This window comes from Falco naumanni, chromosome 7 (assembly GCF_017639655.2).
Source record: "Falco naumanni isolate bFalNau1 chromosome 7, bFalNau1.pat, whole genome shotgun sequence".
Taxonomy (NCBI): Eukaryota; Metazoa; Chordata; class Aves; order Falconiformes; family Falconidae; genus Falco; species Falco naumanni.
This window is the reverse complement of record NC_054060.1, coordinates 29,034,699-29,056,411: the sequence shown is the minus strand read 5'-3', so window position 1 is coordinate 29,056,411 and position 21,713 is coordinate 29,034,699. Positions and strand designations below refer to the sequence as shown.

Sequence of the window (21,713 nt, the reverse complement as noted above, 5' to 3'; positions counted from 1 at the left end):
TGCACAGCACAAACACATTCATCAAAAACAGACTAACTCCTGAGATGAAAATATGGTGCTTAGCTTGCTGCAAAGAAAGGAATACCTTGTGTAGTGACAGGCTGCACACGTTTTTTGAGCTTGTGGGTGCTATTTAATAGTAGATACTTAGTTGCTATAGCAACTGTCATACCCTATGGTATTTATGCTTAGATATGGAACACATATTTTAAGCAGCACCAGACAACATGGCATTCAAGTGTCCAAAATGTATGTTTAAAAGAAAATCCCTGTTATGAAGGAAGTAGGTGTGTTCCTCTAGTTATTAGAAAACCTTTATAAAGCAATACTTTTGCAACAACAAAACAATCTTGTCCCTCACAAACATAAAACAAAACTACCATGTTGATCCAGAAGAGGGCTTAGAAACCTTAAAACCCCAAACAACATTCAGCACTTTAAAATCCATCTTTGACTGCCTCTGCATGATCTAGAGACTTCTGCTGTTCAGTACAGTGAGAGCACAGTGTTTTGCCACTAGAGGTTTCTATTGTAGTTTTAGTATCTCACTAGGCACTACTTTGATAGTCTTAACTTGGTATCATCTGGGCTTTGCTCCTACCACAGATATCCACTATCAACACAAAGCCACATATACTTGCTGCTGGCCCCTGCCTGCCAGTGCACATACGCATTACTCGCGGCTTCATGGCTGGAATTTCTCAAGCATGCTTTGTAGCCCCTTTGGTGTTTGTAGTTTTGCATATCACCTGCCACGGAGAACACTTCCTCTGAATTGGCTGGCAACAGTAAATTTTGCTGCAAACACTCCTTTATTTTTATTTTGTCACATCCTGGTGTCTGAGGAGCATAAACAAATAATGTAGTATGAGGGTACTCTTTCTTCCAGGTCCTTTCTACCCTAAGAGGAAACCACTGGTCAATAACTTCTACAGCTGCCTGTGAAGCATACTTAACCCCAACACGACCATTTTAGCCATGCAGGCTAAAAGTTTGAGGGCTGGAACAAGCCTAGTAGCTTTCCTGTGTCCTGTTCGCACTGTATTTCCTGCAGTCAAAACATATCAATACCTCTTCTTAGCAATTTATTATCAGTTCCATAAAGTTACTAGCTAACTAGGATAAACACAGTTTTAGCTCACAGTTTCTTAGTCTGTACAAGTTCTTAAGAACTCATTTCTTAGCTCATGTCATCCCTAACACCCCTGGCCTCCTAGTAGATAGATCAGTTACCCGCAGCCATAAAACCTAAGGCCTGAGGCAGACAGATTTCTGCCGAAGAACAGATTTGCTTTGCCACTGTTGTACTGACAGCCACATACCCTCCCTCCCGTCACTTCTCTACTACTGCTCTTCAGTATTTTGCCAGCACAAACACCCAGCTGAGCCAATCCAGCCAGCCAACTGTTGCCATATTCAGACATGTATTAGGTGGTGCATGGAGTAGTTGAAGACTGCTCTGACTACACCATTCTTGTTTTGTAAGCCACTAGCATTTGATGCCAGCATCATTATCATCCAACATCAACTACAGTTAGCCCACAAATGCTCACTCACTTACTATGAATTCTTTGGTAAACCAAATTACAGGCACCAGATGCCTGCCGTTCTTTGTCCAGCCCCCTCCTACAGGTAGAGCAACAGCCTCACCAGGCTCAGAGCAGGGAAGGAGAAGCTCACCCTTACTGAAGGCTGAGCAGAACTCTCAGCCACCTTCGGTGTGGTCCACACATTAAGGCGTTGTAACAACACAAAACCACTTTATCTTAAATTCAGTGCCCTGTGACTGCAGAATACATGCAATAAAGTTGTATCCTGTACCTGCCTTACGGGGCCCAGCTGAGCTGCTACAACAGGCTTACTTCTTAGGGAACAGCCACATTTAATTACTCTCCTTAGCCTTTCTCCCATCTGCTCTTGGATTTTTTAGGCTAGCTCTGCTGCAGGAATGTGCTTGTCTGCAGAAGCACTCCAAACTGTTTCATAATGCTGCCTATCTTAAAGGTAATCAGAATTTGGCAGTTTGGGCTTAAAGAAAAATGGTACAAGTGGGCCTCCTGCCCTACTCTGGAGCCAAATTAAAAAGACAAACATATCTTAAACACTTTAATCAAACAGTAATTATGAGAGAAACAATACAGACTCAGAGCAAGTCCACGTTGTCTTTAGCAGGCAGAGGCAGGCAAGATCTGTCCCCATTCTGAACCAGCAGGATCACAGCCAAAACTCTTCCAAACCTCACACAGTCGTGCTGGTACAACACAGAGCTTGAGCTAACACACCTTGTCTCTCAGTAAGACTCACTAGCCAGAGCACAGCACCGCGCTGACGACAGCTTGCGGCTTCCAGTTCAAGGCTGAGTCATGTCTGGTTGGCTCCAAGCACCGGCAGTGCAAGCACATGTTTTCCTGCCTCCCGACTGCACAGCCGTACTCTGAACCATGCGCCCAGCTACGTTAACCCAGGGCCCTCAGACCAGAGACAGAAAACACTGCAGCCATGCAGTGGTGCAGAGTGGAAAACACTTCACTGTCAGCACACGATTGGTATTGAGACAGGACTCAGTCCTATCTCACCGCAACCATTTGTTTCAAAGCTTAAGCAACCTCCTGACTAATTTTCCTACCCTCTATCTGAGGGCTTGTAAGCCACTGGTTATGAAACGCTGTGCTAAGCCTCATACAAACACTGAGTAAGAGACAGTGGCTGTCACAGCCCAAGAAACACTCCCTTGGAAAGACTTTTCCACAGGCTAGAAATAACATCCATGCAGGGATCCAGTGGAAAGCGACAAACTTAAATCTGCATGTATTTCTGTCTCTTATTCACCTACATAAAGATTATCTGCATTAGCCCTTTAAAACTATTTAAACCCACTATTATTGTAATAATTTGTAATGTGGAAATCTCATGGACTAAGATCCTTTGTGCAGCTTGAAATTGCACAAATAAATCACAAATTCCATCAGGTTTGGGTTTTTTTTCCTTTTAAAAGCACAGTTTCAGCCCTGCTCCCTGCCATTGAGCTTCTATTAATTTCTGTGGTTTTACAAACAGTGTCCAACTCTAAACCAGCCTTCCCATCACCACTGATGTGTGAAAGTCTGGCCAGCTCAGCAGGGGCTGAGCAGCTCTGAAAAAGAAGCAGCAAAGCTCCTGAGGCATCAAGCACAGCCCAGCACAGGCTCGCTCCAGAAGGGAAGGAAGGGGGCTGGGAGGGAGGGAGTTAGTGGCTGCTTTCCAACGAGCATGGCACACAGGTCACACCACCCGGTACCAGCCACCGCCAGAGGAAGAAGCAGGCCAGGGCTCCCGGGAGAGCAGGCAGGCTGTGGGATGGGGAGAGTGGAGTTGGCTGCCAACACAGCTCCCACAGCCGCTGCTGCTCAGTCACAGGGGAGGCAGTGTGCACATGCCGCCCTCGCAGACTAAAGCTGGGCCTGTCCTTCATCCACGCTGAGCACAAGCTAACCACTGCCAGCCAAGAGAAGGGGCTCTGGGTAGCAGCTCCCCTTGTCTCAGCCCTCCTGCTGAGGCAGGAGCTCTGGCTCAAATAAGCCCCACTGTGCGCTGTGGGATGTGATGGATCTGCACCTTGGACCCACTCAGAGAGGTGAAGGATGCCTGCTTCTGTTAAACCAGCCCCGTACCTCCTGTTTTCAGCCAAAAAGATCATCCCACTCAACCCTCTTTGGCAATCACACTTTCATAAAGGCTGCCAGTGCTTTTAAATCCCCTCAGGACTGCCACTCGCTCTGAAGATTTTGCTGGATGGCAGTGGTGACCCATCTTCCTAGGAGAGGTCTGCTGAGCTGGTTTGCATCATTTTCTTTCCTGTCACCTGTATTATTCATTTCATCAGCAAGCAGGCTGTCCTGCAGTCTCTCACTAGGTGCCATGCCTCTCAATTGTCAGGAAGCTTTGAGTACATATACTGAATCACCTTTCAAGTCAAAAGTCTCCTGCCATTTCTGACCTGGAATTCCCCCCCCCCCCCCCCCTCTTTTTTTCTTTTTTTAGTAGACTTATTGTCTTAATTTCAGTTACCCCTACCAGGTTGCTTTGCAGACATTTCTTTCCAGTTCTGCTCTATGCTTTGTCTCTAGAACTCCAAATTTGGCATCATTCCCACTTTCGCTTGCAGATTATCTTAGCTGTGAAAGTTTCATGGGCTGAGATAGCTTTCTCAATATATAAAAATCTGTTTAGGAAATTACCAGGCTTTCACCTATTCTGTTTAACTCTGGCGCTAAAATGTCATTTACTGAAACCAGTAGGAGGATGAAAAATTTTAGCACGCAGCTAAAATGCAGCTGTTCTCTTTATCACATCATCATTACGATTCAGTTAAATTCTTTATAACACTATTTTAGTCCCATCACAGATTGTTTACTTTCTAGTAAACACTTTGGGCTGTATTGTTTTGCATAGGTCTGTCCAGATTTTTCCATTTTGACTTTTAAAGTTTTCTCACATATGCGAGATGTGAGAGTTGCTTTCTCCTGAGAATAATCAAATCTTGTCATACCTCGATGAGACATAGTTTCTCAGCTTTTCAAAGATGATGGAGCGCTGAGAACCTTTCACAATTTTTCTTTCAGTGGCTTAATCAGAAATGTAGATGATGTAGTTTTTAAGACATCAGACATCCTCTCATTTCACTGGAGGATGTATCGGGAAAAAAACCTCATAAACAAAAATGTCAAGACCCTCTCATTGTTTTTAAAAGGAGAAAAAAAAAGAAAAAGATAAGGGGACTTCTGTCCCTTACTATATAGATGATGCTGTCACTAGAAAGAGCAATACCAACGAACTCTTCTAGCAGCAATCCTCCAGGGAAGAGCACCTACACTGCCTCAAAAAGGAAGTCCAGAGAGGCTCAAAGGTTCTTGCAGGATTTGTTGTGGGATTACCTATTTGAATTCTTTGCAGCAGAACTAGAAGCCAACGTCAAGCTGAACAGAACATAAGAACACATCTCTTTGTGGTACCATTCTTCCAAAGTTTTGACTCATATTTTTTGCACCATTGATGCCACTGAGTGGTGCAAAAACCTGTAAAAAACCCAAGGGGAAATACTATACTTTGTAACCAGTCTTGTCCCCAAACCAGATCTTGCTTTGCTATGTAAATATTACGTCCTCCTGCTTTCTCGCACCGAGCCACAACTCCGCTGTTCCACAGCCCTTCCTACCAACCCCCAGCCCCCCCGCTGCCCAGCCCCCCTTCTCCATTCTCTCTCCCCGCCCCCGCGGGCCGGCAGCCCCCCACCCGCCCGCGCTGGCCGCAGCAGCTGCCGTGCCCCCCAGGGTCCCCGTCGGCAGCCGCCGCCAGGCCGAGCGCGGCCCCCCCGCCCCGCCCGCTGCCTGCCGCGGAGCCAGCCGGCACGTAGCTGCCAGACCGGGAAGGCGACCGAGAAACGCCCGGTCGCTTAAGCACTTGCAGATGTGCGGCAGCACCAAGCTAGAAGGCACGGCGGCGTTAAAAGCTTTCGGGATTTCCCCGCTCGCCAGGGCGGCTGGAGCTATGGGGACAGCGGAGCCTCAGCCCGGCCCCGCGCCCCCCGGGAGCGGCTTCCCCGTCCCCTGCCGCCGCGGCCGGCGCTGGAGGCCCGGCCCAAACAGGAAATGCCACAGGCCTTGCTAATGGAGTCATGAGGCCTGGCACCCCCGCGGGGCGGCAGCGCCGGGCGGGAGGGAGCGGCTGCGAGGGCGGGCGGGCGGGACGGCCGCGGTGGGCGCAGGGGTCCCCGGCCCGGCGGGACGCGGCGCCTGACGGCGGAGGGCGGCCGGGCCCAGCGGGGAAGGCGGCGCGGCCTCGCGGGGGGTGGCCGGCCGCTCCCCCGTCCTTGCGGCTCCCTGGGCGCCCCGCGGGCTACAGCGGGGGGCTGCAGCGGGGCCAGGTCGGAACCTGTTCCCGCCGGAGCCCGTGGCCGGGAGCCCAGACACGCCGCAGGGCCTTGGCTGCCGTTTGAAATCGGGGCGGCTCCGCCTCGCCTCCCGCCAGCCTCTCGCGGCCGAGGGGAAGGGCCGGGGCGCCATGGCAACGCCACAGCCTCCCGTGGGCGGTACCTGGAGGCGGGAGAGGCGCGCGCCATGGCAACGGCGCCACCAATCGCAGTGGCGAGCGGCGCCCGCGTGGTTTGGCGGCAGCCAATAGTAGCCGCCGCCCGCTCGTAGGCGTGGCTGCCGAGGAAGGCCCAGCCCTCAGCGGGAAGACGTGGGCGGGGGTAGGAAGCGAGCTCCTTTGTGGGTCTTGACAATAAGATGGCGGGCGGGGGGGCGGAGTTAACCGTAGGGACCGGCCCCGCCCCCTCCCTCAAGCGCGGAGCGGTCGGTGAGGCGGGAGAGGGGGCTCCTGAGCTGGCAGGCGGCGGCGACAGCAGCGGCGAGGCGGTAAGTAGGGCAGGCCGGCTCGGTCGGGCGCGGCGCGGGGACCCCAGGGCCGCCCGCCACCCCCGGGACTCGGTGTGGGAACGGCGCGGGCGGGGAGCCGGTGCCGGCGGAGCCCGCGGAGGAGGGAGCCGATTCAAAATGGCGGCGGGCCGTTTGCCGGGAGCGCGGGACGGTGAGTAACCGCCGCTCGGGGCCGTCGGCGGCCGCGCGCGCGCCCCTGGAGCGGCCAGCCGGGCCGGGGCGGGTGGTCCAGAGGAGCCACTTCCCCGCCGGCGTCGGGCGCCCCGCTCCGCCGCTGGGTGCCCTCGCCAGCCGCGCGCCCTCCGCGCCCGCGCCGCCACCCGCCGGGCACCCTCCCGGCAGCGCCACACGCCGTGCCGCCCTGCCCTCCCACTGCCGGCGTGCCGCGGCTGGGGACCTCCCCCCGCTCGCCCGGCGCACGCATCGCGGCTCGGCCCGCCTCGGCCCCCGCCGCGCTCCCTCCCCGGCCTCCGTGCGCCGGGGCTCGCTCCCCGCCCCGGCCGCCCCCGCCGGTCACGCCTCTCCCCGCCGGCCCTGGCGAGCCGGCCCCGGCGAGCCGCTCCCAGCTTCTGCCGTCTGCGCTTCCAGGAGCTTTCCGCTCCTCACAGCGCCTGCCCTGGGCGTGCAGCTGTTCCCGCTTCCCCGCCTGCCTTTCCTCGGGAGCTGGTGCCCTTTCCCCCTGCCCTGGGGAGGTGGCTGCCAGCCCCCTACGCCCGGAGCGTGGACCAGACCCCGGTGCTTTATAGGTGCCTTTGTCCCGGTCCGAACGGGGCTGTTCCTGGCCCTGCTAGTCTTCTGCTGTGTCTTCTGCCCAACTCACAACTCAGCATCACCGCAGGCACACATAGGCATGCCTAAGAGGAGTGCCTGGCTTTCCATCTTTTATAGCTCTGCTTTCTTCCAAAAGACAGTTTTGGAGTGGGGAGGATTAGAGTGGTAGATACAATACTTTCTTACATTCCATGCTAACCGTCATTATGCTTAGGGCTGTACAAAAAGCACTCTGCTTAAGTGAACCTGCAGCACTGGCCTAGGTAGGTCTTGTCTGCTTTCTCCTCAAGATGAACAGTGTTAAAATTTCCTCTCTCTTGAAGTGACTTTTCCCCTTACGTACTTAAGTGTGTCTGTGGCAGCACATTACTACAGGGATCTGAATTGAGTGTGAATCCTGGAACGTTTTAAGTTGATGCTTTGGTAAGAATTAGATCAGTTTTCAAGCACGGTATTTGTAAGGCAGACCGGGAATTTGTCCATCCCCAAAGCAAAACTTTCAATGAATTATATAATACCATGCTCCCTGTGTGACTATAAAAAAAAACCCACACCAGAAAAAGAACCCACACCAAACCCCACAAAACTCCTTTTTTCCTACTCTATTATGCTGCAGATAGCTGTTGTCTCCTTGACAGCTTTTTTTGCACAGCTATTTCAAACAGCACTTAAGTTTAACACATGAAATTTGGGCTCTTGACATGCAGATAGTAGTGGAAGAAGGGAGATAATATAGCTAGTCTAGATACTGCCTCCTGGACAGAGACAGATGCTGATTGAAATTATCGGGGGTGGGGGGGGTGAACACTTTGACTCTAAAGCAGCAGCAATCTTGCTTTTGTGTACCAAGGAGTTTTACACAAGGTCCAGGGCCTTTTTTAGTATGTTAATATGTAAATCAGTAGAGAAACATATCTTGATTAATTAGGGGTTTAATTTCGCATTCTCTTGAGATGAATGCTTGTTGGAGATAGTGCAGAGAAGTCTGAGGGAGGTAATTTATTTGCAAGGTTTTAACTGAATCTGATAATGGCTATGAAATTAATATTTTTTTTTACTGAGAACTTTGGTTCTGAGGCACACTCATATGCCAGTTAATAGAATCTGATGAAATAATTGCTGTGATGGGTGTATTCTTTAAGTTTATACTAATAGGGGTCCTCATGGTTGGTTTATTGCTCTAGGGAAGAACCTGGAATCACATGTAGCAGGTCTTCCACATTATTATGTTGCACGGGAGAACTGTTTACTTCTTTAGTATTAGATTACAGACTGGACTGGTCCCCCAACATCCCTTATGCCTTTTAGTTTGTGGATATGATGATGGCTCTTCTACCAAGAATTCATGCATTCCCGTAACGGTCCCCTCCTGTATTAGTCTGCTGGCTTGGGAGACAAATGGGCAATGCCTCTTCCTCTGAAATTGTTAGATATACAAAATAGCACCAGAAAATATTTTAATTTATTTTTCTGCCGATTGCATCATCTTTACCTGTAGTAGTTGTGGGCTTTTGGTTGGTTGGTTTTTTTTTAAACAAAGTTTATGCCCTTGTCACCTACTCTAAACTAAAGTAGGAATTCAAATTGTTGCCATATACAGGCTCGCAAAGAGATGGCTCTTCATTTATAAAATGTTTTGAGAGTATACCTGGGGAGCAAAAACTTTTTTTTGGTGTCTTTTTGAGGGATATTATGATGTCTTACTGGAATTGTAGTTAGGTGCCTTATGACCCTGTCTTGAATGCTGATGTAAGCGTAGTCTGGAAAAGAGAATGAGACTATGAGTTGATTGAAATACAGTTTCCATGACATAACAGCATTTCAGTCTGAATATTTTGGGATCAAGTCAAAAGAGTTTGGCTTGAGAGTGTTAAGGTGGGGTTTTTTGTTGCGAAGTATGCAGCTTCTTGAGATAAACATGTTTTCTCCCCCACCCTGGTCCCCAACTCCTTTGTCAACCATCTCCCCACCCCCCAATTCTGAGAGCAAACACTTAAAAAATAGTTTATTACTAGCCACAATAGAAGACAAAAATAGATGACCATATGTATCCTCTTTACTTGTGTCTTTTCTAGGTATGTACTTCAGTTGCAGACACTGAACTGTCTTGTATTATACAGACATGTCTAGAAAAGTATCTGAATTTTTGTCATATTTTATCATATAAATTTATGTAGCTTGTTGAAATGGAACATTCTTTTTTGGTTTAAAGGAATTGTTACATGTGTTTGGTGGTTGTATTTGGTATGTCAGATCTTACTTCACCTTAAAAGTGTTTTAAAAACTTCGCCTATATAGTTAAAACAATTTCATTACTGTCATTACTTTCATTATTGTCATCTTGCGAAGTAATTCTTAGTCATAAAGTTTCTGTGCTGGTAAAGGAAAATTCTCCCTGGTTTTGCTGTGTTTCAGTTTTATATTTGTGTGTGCTTGCTGTTTTTCTCTAGATGCTACAGAGATAATGCGGTTTTGTACCACAAAGGTGAAAACTGTACAGTTTTGTGATAAAAGTAATGAAGACTTGCTTTCAGTGTGCTTTTGTGCATGTTTAAGTTTTTCAGATGATTGTTAAAGATTTGGTTTGCTCTTCAAACGGCAAAGGCATAAGGATAAGGGAGAGGCTGGTCCAAAGGTCAGGCTAATAGCCTAAGACTTGGACTTAAACTGACAGTTTCCTTTTCCTGCCACTGATTTTGGGTGTATTGTTGGCCAGATCACCCTCATGCTCTAGCTTTAAATTGGGTTTAATAGTACTGTTCAAGTTTGTAGGAGCACTGTGAGGGTAGAGATGCTGAAGCAATTGAAAAGGGAGGTGTGTAAGGTTTCTGAAATGGGGAACTGTTTTGTTCTGCATCTCCTGTACTTGCCTGACATCTTGCTTCCCGGTGCTTGGTAGGTGGTGCTCCAACTTTTACTGTATGGACTCTTGCTCAGTAGCATGGGAGAAGAGGAAGGACTACGTCAAACACAGTTACTGGTATGTAATTTTTTGCTTCTTAAATGAACTGTCATCTAGTATTTTTTCAAGTCTCAAGAACAGGGTGACAAAGAACTGTTTTTGTGATGTAAGATACTAACTGGAAGTAAGTGTTACAGAAAAAAATCCAGTGAATGCTATGAAAGGTTTACCTTTAAGTATCCATAAACATTTTTTCCTCTGCTTCACCACACCCAACAGTGTGTCATGTATTGAGTTTTTCAGGTTTTCTGCTGTGTTCTGTTCTTCTGTTGGTGTGCCTTAGAAGGCATTTAAATGCCAGATAGCAGGTGTATGAAAACAAGATTAACATTCAATTGAAGTTTTAATTATTCTTCACAGGAATATAATAAGTTGAAATAAAAGAAGCTTTAAACTCTGCAGTGTATTTAATGTTTGATGACATAATCATACATGGTTTGTTAGTAGTCCCAAAAGATGTCTCTAGAGGTCAGGTTTCAGGTGGTGGTGGTGTTAGAAATTATTGTACATACAGCTTTGTAGGAAAAATTAAATGGGATAGCCTCTGATATAGGAAGTTTGCAGAAATATCTCAAAATCTGGAAAAGGCACTATAAAGCAAAAACTTGGGCGGTGTTTAATGGGAATAATGTGGACATGTTAGGCTACAGGAGAAAATGTAATAAAAAGACTTTCTAAGCATTTAATATATTGGTAATCCATGGATAGCTTTTATGAAGTCTATGAAAAATGACCATAAGAAAAAGTTCATATATTCTATATTGTAGGCTTTGCATATTAGGATTTCTCTGTATAATGATTTCTATAAAGAGTTTTGTACATTCAGTGGAAATAAATCTTTTAAGAGTCAGCAAATAAAAAAAAAAAAAAGGTTACTTCATGGATATATACAGTAACTTAAGAACTGTTGTACTGTCGGACCAAATGTTCATCTAGCCACTGTGCTATCCCCAGGTTTTCAGAGTAGATAAGTATGTAATGTATTTTGAAAGGAACAGTGTTGCACTTCAGTGGATTTTTAGTGACTCAAAAAGCTCGCGGAGAGCTCCCTGAACATAGGTGGAACATACCATAGCAACCAGAAAAGCAAGGCAGAGGTTAGGGCTCACCAAGGGCAAGGGAAAAGTCTATAGAAAGACACTGCAATAGTATTTTGGTTTTATCAGCTTTTAGTTGAAAGCCTTTGTTTGGGTCACTACATTTAAAAAAAAAAAAAATCCCCAAATACTGGGCAAACAGGAATATTAAGCACAGAAGACTTAGAAGGAACATGTCAAAAGTGCATAAATTTAAAGATCAGGTATTAGCTTTCATTTGCAGCCTAATTTTTATAAGACTGAAAGAAGTGACATCTACTACATTAAAAAAAACCGCTACTTTGTATTTCAAGAGATAGCTGCAATATTTGCATGGGAGACTGTTCTCAAAATTAGTGCAGTTCAGAAGGTCTGGAGGCTAGTGCTTGAGAGCCGTACCTTGGAAAATTCAGCAAGTGTTTTTTAGATGTAAAACATGAGAAGCCTGCATGCACCCCACTTGTTTTTAGCGGGTGAACCTAAACTTAGGCATACAGGAATTTTACTTTCTTGGAGTCGACTGGAAAAGAAGTACAGAAGCTCATACGGAGGATGACTATACCTATCCTTATTGGACTTGCTCAATTCATATTGGAATTACACAGTTCATTTACTCATCTGAGTAAGGGAACCAGAAGGACTGCTTTAGGCACCTCAGTTGAATGTCCCAAGTTTTAAGGAACAAATCTAGATTTTATTCTCTCTGTAGCCAAAATAAGCTAATATTTTCAAGTGTGCTGCCAATGGTATTTTTTTCATGTTGCTCTGGTAGGCATGTTGATGTACCGGAGAGGGTCAAGTCTTGAAAAGATGGTGTGCCAGGTTGTATTTTTATTTCCAAAATTAGAGGTTAAGCATGCCAGTAGAAACTCTGGAGGAGCGAGGAGAAACTGCCTCTCCAATAGGTGAAATACGGCTGTTGAGATGTTTGCTTCTGTGCGAAGCAGTGGCTCCTGACTTCCATCAAGCGTGCAGCTTAATGGGAGCCAGGAGCTGGGAGCCCCTGCCTCTCTCCGATGCCATGACTTGTGGACCTGCTCACCCCTGGTTCCCGAGTGCCGTCTTTGGGACCCAGTCCATATGTTCCTGACCCCTGTTGTACCACACTGGCCATTCTATAACCTGGTATGACAATTCTGATGTTTCTATCTTAAAAGAATTTGCTGTTTAAATTTAAGATTAAAGTTTTTCTGGTTTTGTTTTTTTTTTGTCTTTTTTTTCCCACTCCCTCTTGAGCTGTTTACCTTGTACAAGAATTTTTTATTTTTTTTTAACAGGACACAATGTTTGTGCGAGGATTAAAGAGAAAATGTTTTGATGGTGAAGAAGATATTGAAGGAACTCTGGCTGGTATTAAGGCTATTCCTTCTTATAACCTTCAGCGGCAGTCACTTTTAGATATGTCCTTGGTTAAACTTCAGCTGTGTCATATGCTGGTTGAACCTAACCTTTGTCGTTCAGTACTTATAGCCAACACGGTGCGGCAGATCCAGGAGGAAATGACTCAAGATGGGACTTGGCAGATGATACATACACAGAGTACAGGGCAGGCATCCCTGGATCGTCTTGTTTCAACAGATATCCTCTGTCGTTCATCTAGGGAACAAGCTGAGGGAAAGCATGTTTCAGGCTATAGTGCTTTCAACAAAGACTTTGAGGGTGACCAGGCACAAGATAGTTCAGAAACCATGTCAACAGCTTCTTCAGTGCAAGCTCCGAGAAACCTGCAGAGCAATGTGTGGGAAATGGAGAATCCACAAGAAAATAAAGGAAACTTTCAAAAGTCATTAGATCAAATATTTGAGACACTGGAGAATAAAAGTCCTAATTCTGTTGAAGATCTGTTTTCAGAAGTTGACAATTCTTACTATGATCTTGATACTATGTTAACAGGCATGATGAGCAACACAAAAATGGGACACTGTGATGGGCTTGAAACATTTTCTTCTCCAACAGCTACAGCTTCTAACTCTAATTTTAAATCTGATCTTAATGAGCTTGATCATATTGTGGAGATCCTTGTTGAATCCTGAAGCTCGTTCTGTAGGAGATAAAGATCTGTTAATGGGAAGAAAAGACTGGAGAAAGCTATTTCCACAGTTTGTTCTCTCAAATCTGCACGTGTATTTTACAAATATCTATATATTATATAGATACATATATTAAAAAGCACTTCATATTGCAAAATAGTGTTAACTCTTAAAGTTAACCTGCAACTTGTAGTGTAATAATCTGATTTGTTGCCCATTGAACTGTAAGTACATACAGTAAATGTTTTTAAGTTTGGGGTCCAAGGCTCTTGAAATTGGTTCCTTTTACCAATTTGTTTTAGCCTTTGATGGAGGATATGCTCAGTGAGAGGGATTCTCTCATCTTTTTCTTATACTTCTCCCAGTAAAAATGGTAATAAACATAGAGAGAAGTTGGGTAACTGGTTTCCTATTTTCCTCTGGTTTCCACTCTGCTCCACCACAAAACTCCTACCCTGTCTGCTGCTTCTGTTCTAAGTCGCTACATGGCTCTTAAAGAGCAGTATGCAATAGTTTCTTTTATCCTAGCTAGCTTGTTCTGGGGTTTGCTACAATTTTTACTTCAAAAATAGTTTTAAAGTGTTTATTGGTGTTTAGATTTTTCCAGGTATTTTCCTAAAATATATTTTTTACTACAGATGTTATGTCAGCTGCTGACTTAGTAACTTTTGATCGTATCTGCAGTTGATGTATTTTTTGAAAGATTTACAAAAAGGGATGGGTTTTTTTAACGTGAGCTACCCAATGTAGTTCAGTAAAGTGTATGTAAATGTAATATACATTTTTATACTTTACATTAAAATGTAAGAGCTGTTTTCATGATTCTGTTTTAGAGAGTAGTACTTTACTAAATTGAGAATTGTACGGTTATGCTTTTCATACCCTGTATACTTGAGTATCATTAGAGGAAGAGCTTTGATCCAGCTAGATACAATTACATTTAATTCATTTCAGACCATACTTTTTGTTAACTACAAACCTTAATTACATAGGTTTTTATTTATGTGTATTTATATGTAAATGTCATCAAGTGAATTGTTTATCACTGAAGTCTACCATCAAATATTTGTTTATATGGGATAACGATCTTGCACTAATTACTACAAAAAGTGTTATTAGCGGCCTTTAAATCTCAACTGGTATGTCATGATGTCTTGTCATAATTAATATGCTCTGCTCTTACCAAGCGTTTCCTCTTGGCCTTTTTTTAATAACAGAAGATAATACAACATGGGATGGTGTTCCTGTCTTCAAGTACTCACGCTCATTTTAGAGTGTGTATAATTAGACTTATTCCTGTGAGACTTTTTCAGAGGAAAGGGATAGATCGAGTAGAGTGTATGATTTTGTTATAAAATGACAAAAATTTACCTTCACAAGCTGGTATTGGGGAAGAGCCCCAAACTAGCAGGGAGGTAGAGAAGGGCAGAAAGGATTGATTGGTTTCTGGAATGTGTTAGCATTGGTTGTGCCAGGGGAAGATAACCACCAGTAACTGTTGTTTTTTGTAGACTTGAGCCAAATGAGTCACTGAATGTGAAGAGTACCATTCTGCGCCCGACAGACTCAGCCTTCCCACAAGTGACCTTACCTGCTACACACTACCCTTTTCAGATTCTCAAACACCTAAAAAGGGGAGGGTGGGGGTGGTGGGGTGTTATGGATGTTCTAGTGTCACCTGCATAAAAAGAGACCAACTGAGCTCATGGTTTCAACAAGTGCTTTAGAAGCATCTGGTTTGGGCAAAACTGGTATAATTTTGCTAATTTTTTCAAACTTGGTAGTTGAATGCATACTAGCTCAGTCGCATGAAACCATGCAGTTAGTATGAGTCTAGTGAATTTGAAAATGTTTCTTGTATCAAACTTGGCATGAGATGATCTGTAGTTACTGTAGTAATTAAACATTGCTTCCTCAATTGAAGTTTGATTAATAACTTCATATTAAAGGGTGAAATACCATACAGATACTTGCAATTTTAGTCCATATGATGTAGCTGGATGAAAGAAACAAGCCAATACTACATGTCTTAATCAATAGAGATACCACTTGTAACTGAAAAGTGTAGCAGTAGTACGTACTGCTTCAGGAGGGTACAAATATTGATGTGAATTGTCATATCACAGAGAAATAACAGGCTGTTTTATTTGGCAGTGTTTGTTGTCATATCAGAGATTCCTTCCAAATTATAAATCTGCAGGAAATTTTCCTTGATGCTTTTCTGTGTGTGAATAGGTCCCCTGAATTAGACACCAGATGCCTTAGGGTAAAGCAGAAAGCCAGGCCGTTTCAAAGTTTTCTAAAGGGAATGTCAGCATTGAGTTGAATAACTAAGTATCTTCTTGTCCCTCTGGGAAGGTCCCCCAAAACTGCTCTGAGCTGTGGTTGAAAACCTAGGGGTTTGAACAACTGTGGGTGTTCCCCTTTGCACCCCCATCCCCATTGTCATTAAATGAGCAATTGCATGTTAAGGTATTTAAAAAGATGCTCCCCTCCCCCTGCTTAGTGTGCATCAGTCTCCGTGTTACAGGTAGGAATTAGTATAATTTTTCATAATTCTTAAACTGTATATGTCAAATGCACCTGTGTGTGTATATATATATAAAAAACTGAATATCTTGCTGTACAAAGCATGATGCTGGGTGCCTTCCTTTACTGGGAAAGCTATGCCTGGTTAGAGCAATTTGTAAAGACTACTTGACTTAACGGGACAGGTATTAGGTAAGTATGCATTTATGTAGTTAAGCATTTAAACAAATATATATCCCGTTCTATTATGTTCTTAAAACTTATGCCAAATCTTACGTGCTTTTACATGCCTGATACCTTGGCTCAAGTCTTCAGCTGAGATAAGAATTTGTGTTGCTGAAACTTGCACAGTCACCATACAGAACTGATGTGTGCCCAGACCTGGTCTGATTTTGCAAGGACCAGTCGGAGTAAAATCAGCTTGTCTCTCTGCTGCTTTATTGGCGTGCCTCCGTCTGCTGCAGCTGTTCCTGCTGCGTGCCTTCACCTCTCCTGGAGGGGGGGGGGTGGGGGGTGGGCAGGAGGCGGGGGGAGCTTTGGTTTCTAACTTGCATTGTCATTTCTTGGCTAGTCCAAGGAGGTCTTAGCTAAATATGCATCACTTAAAGGTTAATGCACTGTATTTCCCCTCCGAGTATTCCTCTAATATACTTGGAGGCATCAGAAATGACGGAGTGTCTGTGAGATGGCGAATTTTAAAATTACCTGGTTTATGAATGTTCCTACAAATGGCATGGGATGATACTTCCTGGTGGTTATTTTCTTAATTTCTGCATATAAATGGGAAATAATTTAACCTCTGTTAAATTAGGGGAGGCTTCTACCAGATTTTGCTGCCACTTCTACCAGCCTTTTTTCTTTTATGTGCTCCTAGGGAAAAGAGTCGTGAAACTTGCATGGCAGTCAGCGCCGTGTCTGAAACAAGGTTGTTCGGTCTGAATGACATAACTCAGCTGTAGACTTGCACAAAAGAAAGTACTTTCAAGCAAATAGCTAACACCAAATCTGCTTCCTTCTCAGGTAACCTTGAATATCTTTCCCCTTCTGTCTCTGTGCCTGTGGTTTTATTTCTCCTCCCTTGTCTGCTTATCGCTTCCCTGTTTGGTGTTTGTTGGGCTTTTTAAATCTCCTCTCTGTTCCACAGCACTCTGAGTTATCTAGCAAAAGACGTTGCCTGTGAATGTAGTCAATTTGCCTAAAGAGCAAATTTGGTAAATGAAGAGGGAATCATTACTTTGGATGAAAAGCACCTTTCCAGACTGCCTCCGAGGTGCAGCTGTGAGGGGTTTCAGCCCTGAGCAGGTTAGGGATTCACACAGGAGTCTTCACACTCACCAGGAATTACCTGTTTTCAAAGCTGTCCTTAGGCTGTTTTTGAAGTCTCAGGTATGTCTGGACTGCTGTAGTAGGCATTTTAAAAAGCATTGTAAATTGACTGATAGTATAGTTTTATATTGTAATTATCAGACTATTATGGATGTCTTGTGCCTCAGAATATTGATTTGAGTGTATGACTGCTTTACAGTTCTGCGACTTATTCCATATTGCCATATAACTAAACAAACCGTCAAAAGCTAGGATGAAAACAATACCCATTTATTTGCTGACATCTAGGATAAGACAAATAAAAATGCTTTCAAAAGTGACTTCTGTTCAAAGTGAAAGTATTTTTTTGTCTCAGGCCTAGGATGTGTATAGTCCCTCATGCACAAAAAAACCATGACTGATCATGAGAAATTTTGATTGCTCATCGAGTCTTAAATGAATGTGATTTCACACTATGTGACTAATAATAAAAGTACAAACCCACCAAGTTCCAAAGAAATTAAATGTACCTCTTAGAAACATACGTATTTTTGTCAGTTTGGTTTGTTCAAATATAAGCTTGCACAAAGATTATCTAAACTCCTTTTGGTGTCTCTTGCAAGCTGATAGTTAAGATAAATTTTCCTATTTTTTTCAAGGAAATTCCACAAAGAGATGAAATCCTGCTGAGTCATTGAAGGTGTCAGGAAAAAGATTTACTTCAGATGACCATAGTGACTTTTTTTTTTAAAAGCTAGTGAAAAATACTAAAATGTTACTATCTGACATTATTTTTATAAGTTTATATGGTAGCTTTTTTTAAAAAAAACCAATTACTCATTTGCTCAGCCAGGATTCCCCCAAAATGAGTGTTTTATGACCTGAAGAATTATTGTGGCAAATGTTGATGCACAACCAATGTGTCAACAGAAAAATATAAAGCTAGAGACAACTTTCCATTGCAGGGAAAACATTCAGTAATTTTAGCTGTCATCATTTTAGGGAAGAATAATTGAAGATACAGGTGATTACATGACTACTTGCAAAAACAGAATTAAAAAGAAATTGTATCCACACATCTGCTGTATTTGGAAGTCCCCTGGGAGCATGTGGGATGTGGCAAGTACATACTGCAATAGTAAAATACTTCAACAAAGGAACAGTATATTGTGGTTTTCATGTGCCAATTACAGACAAGTCTTGGAGATCAAGAAAACGTAATGTAACTTCAACCGTGGTTGCACAAGCTTCCTACACAGGACTTCTAAAGGGAAGAGCAGGTATGTTGCTAAAAAAAAAAAAACACCAAAATAATTTAATAATCAACAGGATAAAGCCAGTACTTCTTAACAAATTCACTTTTCTGTGTTTGAGATCATTACTGAGAGAAACACTAGCTATGGAAAGTACTTGGTGTTGGGATTTTTTTGTCCAGTGAGATGACTGACGTTTAAGATAAAACTGTTGAAAGGTTATTTGTTTTAATTGAAGCCCAGTAACATGATTTGGTTATGTGCCTCTGCTTTGTTTGAAAGGTATACAGAGAAAGTGTTTTTCCCTGTAAATTGTGATTCTTTTGACAAAATAGAATAATGGCTTATTTAGTACTCTTGACAAATACTAAGTAATATGATTGGGTTTTGTGGTTTTTTTGTAATTTACCATCTTCGGTCATGGCTTTTTTTTTTAAACCTGAATAAGTGTAAGATTAGTTAGTAGTTCACAGAGGCTTTACCACCAAAAAGAGGTGGTAAAACTAACCAGACTTTAGTGCAGCAGGCACTACTCTTTCTCACCTTCCTATGGAAGTACAGCATACGCGATTGTTCTGTCATTCAGCTTTGGAACAGCTAATTAATGTCAACCAAATCTGGCAGGTCTCACAGTCACTGTATTTTTAGAATTATTTTTTTTTTTTTAAGTGGGGAGGTGAAAGAGATCAGAAGAAAACTGTTTTCTGTACTGATATCCAGTAATCCAGATAAGGGAGAGACATTTATAAGTTTCCAGGCATAAGACCAGCTTCAATTAGAGCTTGTACCTTAGACACAGAGGCAATTAATCACAGGCATAAATCCATAGGAAAGCAGTCTTCATTAGTTCCTGTGTTCCTGGAACTGTGTTTTTGAGTAGACGCCTAGTACGAAGGTAAGTAGAAGTAGCTGACCTCCAGTAATACTTTCAGATGAGTGATATATAGAGACCCAGATTGGGTTTGGGGTTGGGTTTTTTTTCTGGTTAATGCAAAATTTGCTGCAAAAGCAACGCTGATCATGAGAATGGTATTCTGGCCTGCTGAGGTGAGTATAGTAAGTCATACTGAAAGACCCATGTTTAAATCATAAAAACATATTGTTAAGTCCTGTGTTTGCCTCAAGGATTGAGTATTAAAGACTCCTAGAATGTGACCTCATTTGAGAAAGTAAGAGCCCTTTAAAGAAAACCTTTGTCAAGAAAGACCTTATATGCCAGCTCATACCTCTGAATTCTTAAGCCTGTGAGACAAGCACAGCTTCTCTAGCTTGAGTTGGGTGGGACATAAACATCGCTAAGGTGAACTGGGTTCCAGTTCTCTTCCGTGAGTCCCACTGCTGACGTGAGTGAAAAAGTGACAAAACCGTTTGCAAATAATCACTGTATTTTGTGTAATTTCTGTTGACCACCTCCAAATGTTAGGCTATAAGTCTAAAGTTCTGATGTGTGTAGTTGAACAACTCCATGTTAATTATTTTTTTTCAATCTTGTTAGAGCATGTATGAAGTGGAACTGACCTTCCTAGAAATGCTGGCTGTAGGAGGCACAGGCACCCTTTTCTGTTAAAACAAAAATTGGTTGCAAAACAGCTGATCACATGAGGTTAATCACTTACGGAGTGGGGGAAGCAGGGTGATGGGTGTTGATATCTTTCTGAGAGGTCCGCCTAATGGGAGGAGGATGGCAGTGTGGCTCAGGTATTGCATCCACTCGCTGCAGCTGAGAGGTGTGAATTGTCTGCTGTGCTGCTGTGGCGGGGCCGCCCGGAGGTCGTTCAGTTTTGGTCAGTGGCGGCCAAGTCTAGAAAACAGCATTTTTGCTCAAGTTATTGCTAGTTAAATTATGTGTTGCATTAGACATAATCACTAATGATGTGATCTGACCCTTCGACACCGGCTCCCCTCATGCGCCTATCCTGTATCTATTCCTCGGAGATAATCCCTATCATATGGCAGGGGTCGGTCCTGGTGCAATACTTTTGATTGTCCCTGGTTGACTTGAGCAGACGGAAGAATCCTGAACATCTTGGTGTTACTCTTCCACTTAAGCCACAGTGTGTGATGGGAAGGGAAAGGGTATGGGGGGATATTTGGTCCATTCCTCCCCTTCAGCACTGCCACCAGTCCCCTGCTTATACTTGGTGCAGCAGATGGACCATGGGGGCAGGGGTGTCACCCCTCAGCCATTTGAGGAGGCATCCTCCTCTCCGACACATCTTGTCAGAAAGGATTCATTAATGCTTCTGGCGGCAGCACTAGCTCCCCTTCTGTGCTCTGTGACCCCCGGCAGGGAGGTCAGAGCACAGCTGTGGCCCAGAAAGCGGTGGCAGCACGCTGTGGGGGTCCCCTCGCCTCCAGCCGCGGGTCCTGCGGGGCTCAGCCACAGCTCTCCATGCCCTTTGCCCCCTCCGCCAGGCCGCAGGCCCGCTGCGCTCCCACCCCTGCGCAAGTGCCACCAGTGGGCAGAAGGGTTTGCGTCTGTTGGACCTGAGGGGTTTCAAACAGCCATTGGTTTTCTTCAGCTGAATAATGAGAAAAAGTAGCTGATCTTTCAGCAAAGTTGTAGATCATCTCTGACAGTTTCTGTAGTATTTATTAGACCAGTGCGTAACCTCCGTGTGAGGGTGGGCAGCGCTGGTGTTCCATGCGTGGCTCTGCCTGCCCTGCAGGTAAACCCACCCCGCTGCAGAGCGGGGCGCGGCGGGAGCTTCCTCGTGTACTGGAGGCTCCAAATCAACCTTTGCAAACACTCCAACCTCTGATTTTGAAATCTGGTTTGTACAGCCCCTTGTGCCAACAGAACTTGATTACGCAAACGCCAGTGGAAAGCAAAGATGAGGGGGGGCTTGAGTGTGGCCAAAGCTACCTCATCTTTAAACGGGAGGGGAAAAAAAATGAAGTGAGTATTTATGGAGGGATTGCGCAATGCTTGAGGTGGTGTTATTGCCGGTGGAGGGACGTGCGTGCCTGCTTTCCCAACTGCCCTGGAGACGGGAGTTGCAGGAGCGTGGCTTTGCGGAGGCCCCGCCGGTGCCTCCCACCGCAGCGTGGCCCTCTCCGCCAGCGGCTGGCTGCCAGTTTAAGCCGAAAATTAACAGCGGTGTGGAGCGCGGGGCCAGCCGGTGTCGCCGCGGGTGGGTTCGAACCCCGACGTGCGGGTGGTAGCGCCTACAGCGGGGGGGGGGGGGGGGGGCGCCCACCGCGGCTGCGGACCCCCGCCGGCTGCGGGTGGGGCCGGACCTGCCCGCGGGCAGCGGCGCGTGCGGCCGCGCCTCGCGCCGCCTCGTGCCTGCCCGCACGCTCCGCCCTCCCCCCCCCCCGCCCCTCGTCAGCGGCACCCGCTCCTCGCGGGCGGGGCCGTCTCCCGGAGC

At 45.0% G+C, this 21,713-nt stretch overlaps 1 protein-coding gene across 5 annotated transcripts; it reads left to right on the top strand.

Annotated features, from left to right (window-relative positions):
* Positions 1-6,266: 6,266 nt before the first annotated feature.
* Positions 6,267-14,484, top strand: CDCA4 (cell division cycle associated 4). 5 transcript variants are annotated; one of them, XM_040599857.1, is made up of 5 exons: positions 6,324-6,395; positions 7,402-7,450; positions 10,087-10,167; positions 12,131-12,350; positions 12,503-14,484. In XM_040599857.1, the coding sequence occupies exons 4-5, from the start codon at positions 12,306-12,308 to the stop codon at positions 13,256-13,258; spliced, it is 801 nt and encodes a 266-aa protein (XP_040455791.1). In that variant the 5' UTR covers positions 6,324-6,395; positions 7,402-7,450; positions 10,087-10,167; positions 12,131-12,305; the 3' UTR covers positions 13,259-14,484. The 5 variants fall into 5 exon arrangements, with proteins under 5 accessions (XP_040455790.1, XP_040455793.1, XP_040455791.1 ...); XM_040599856.1 differs by lacking the exons at positions 7,402-7,450; positions 12,131-12,350 and having other exon boundaries at positions 6,267-6,395; XM_040599859.1 differs by lacking the exons at positions 7,402-7,450; positions 12,131-12,350 and having other exon boundaries at positions 6,291-6,399; positions 10,083-10,167.
* The last annotated feature ends 7,229 nt before the right edge of the window (positions 14,485-21,713 follow it).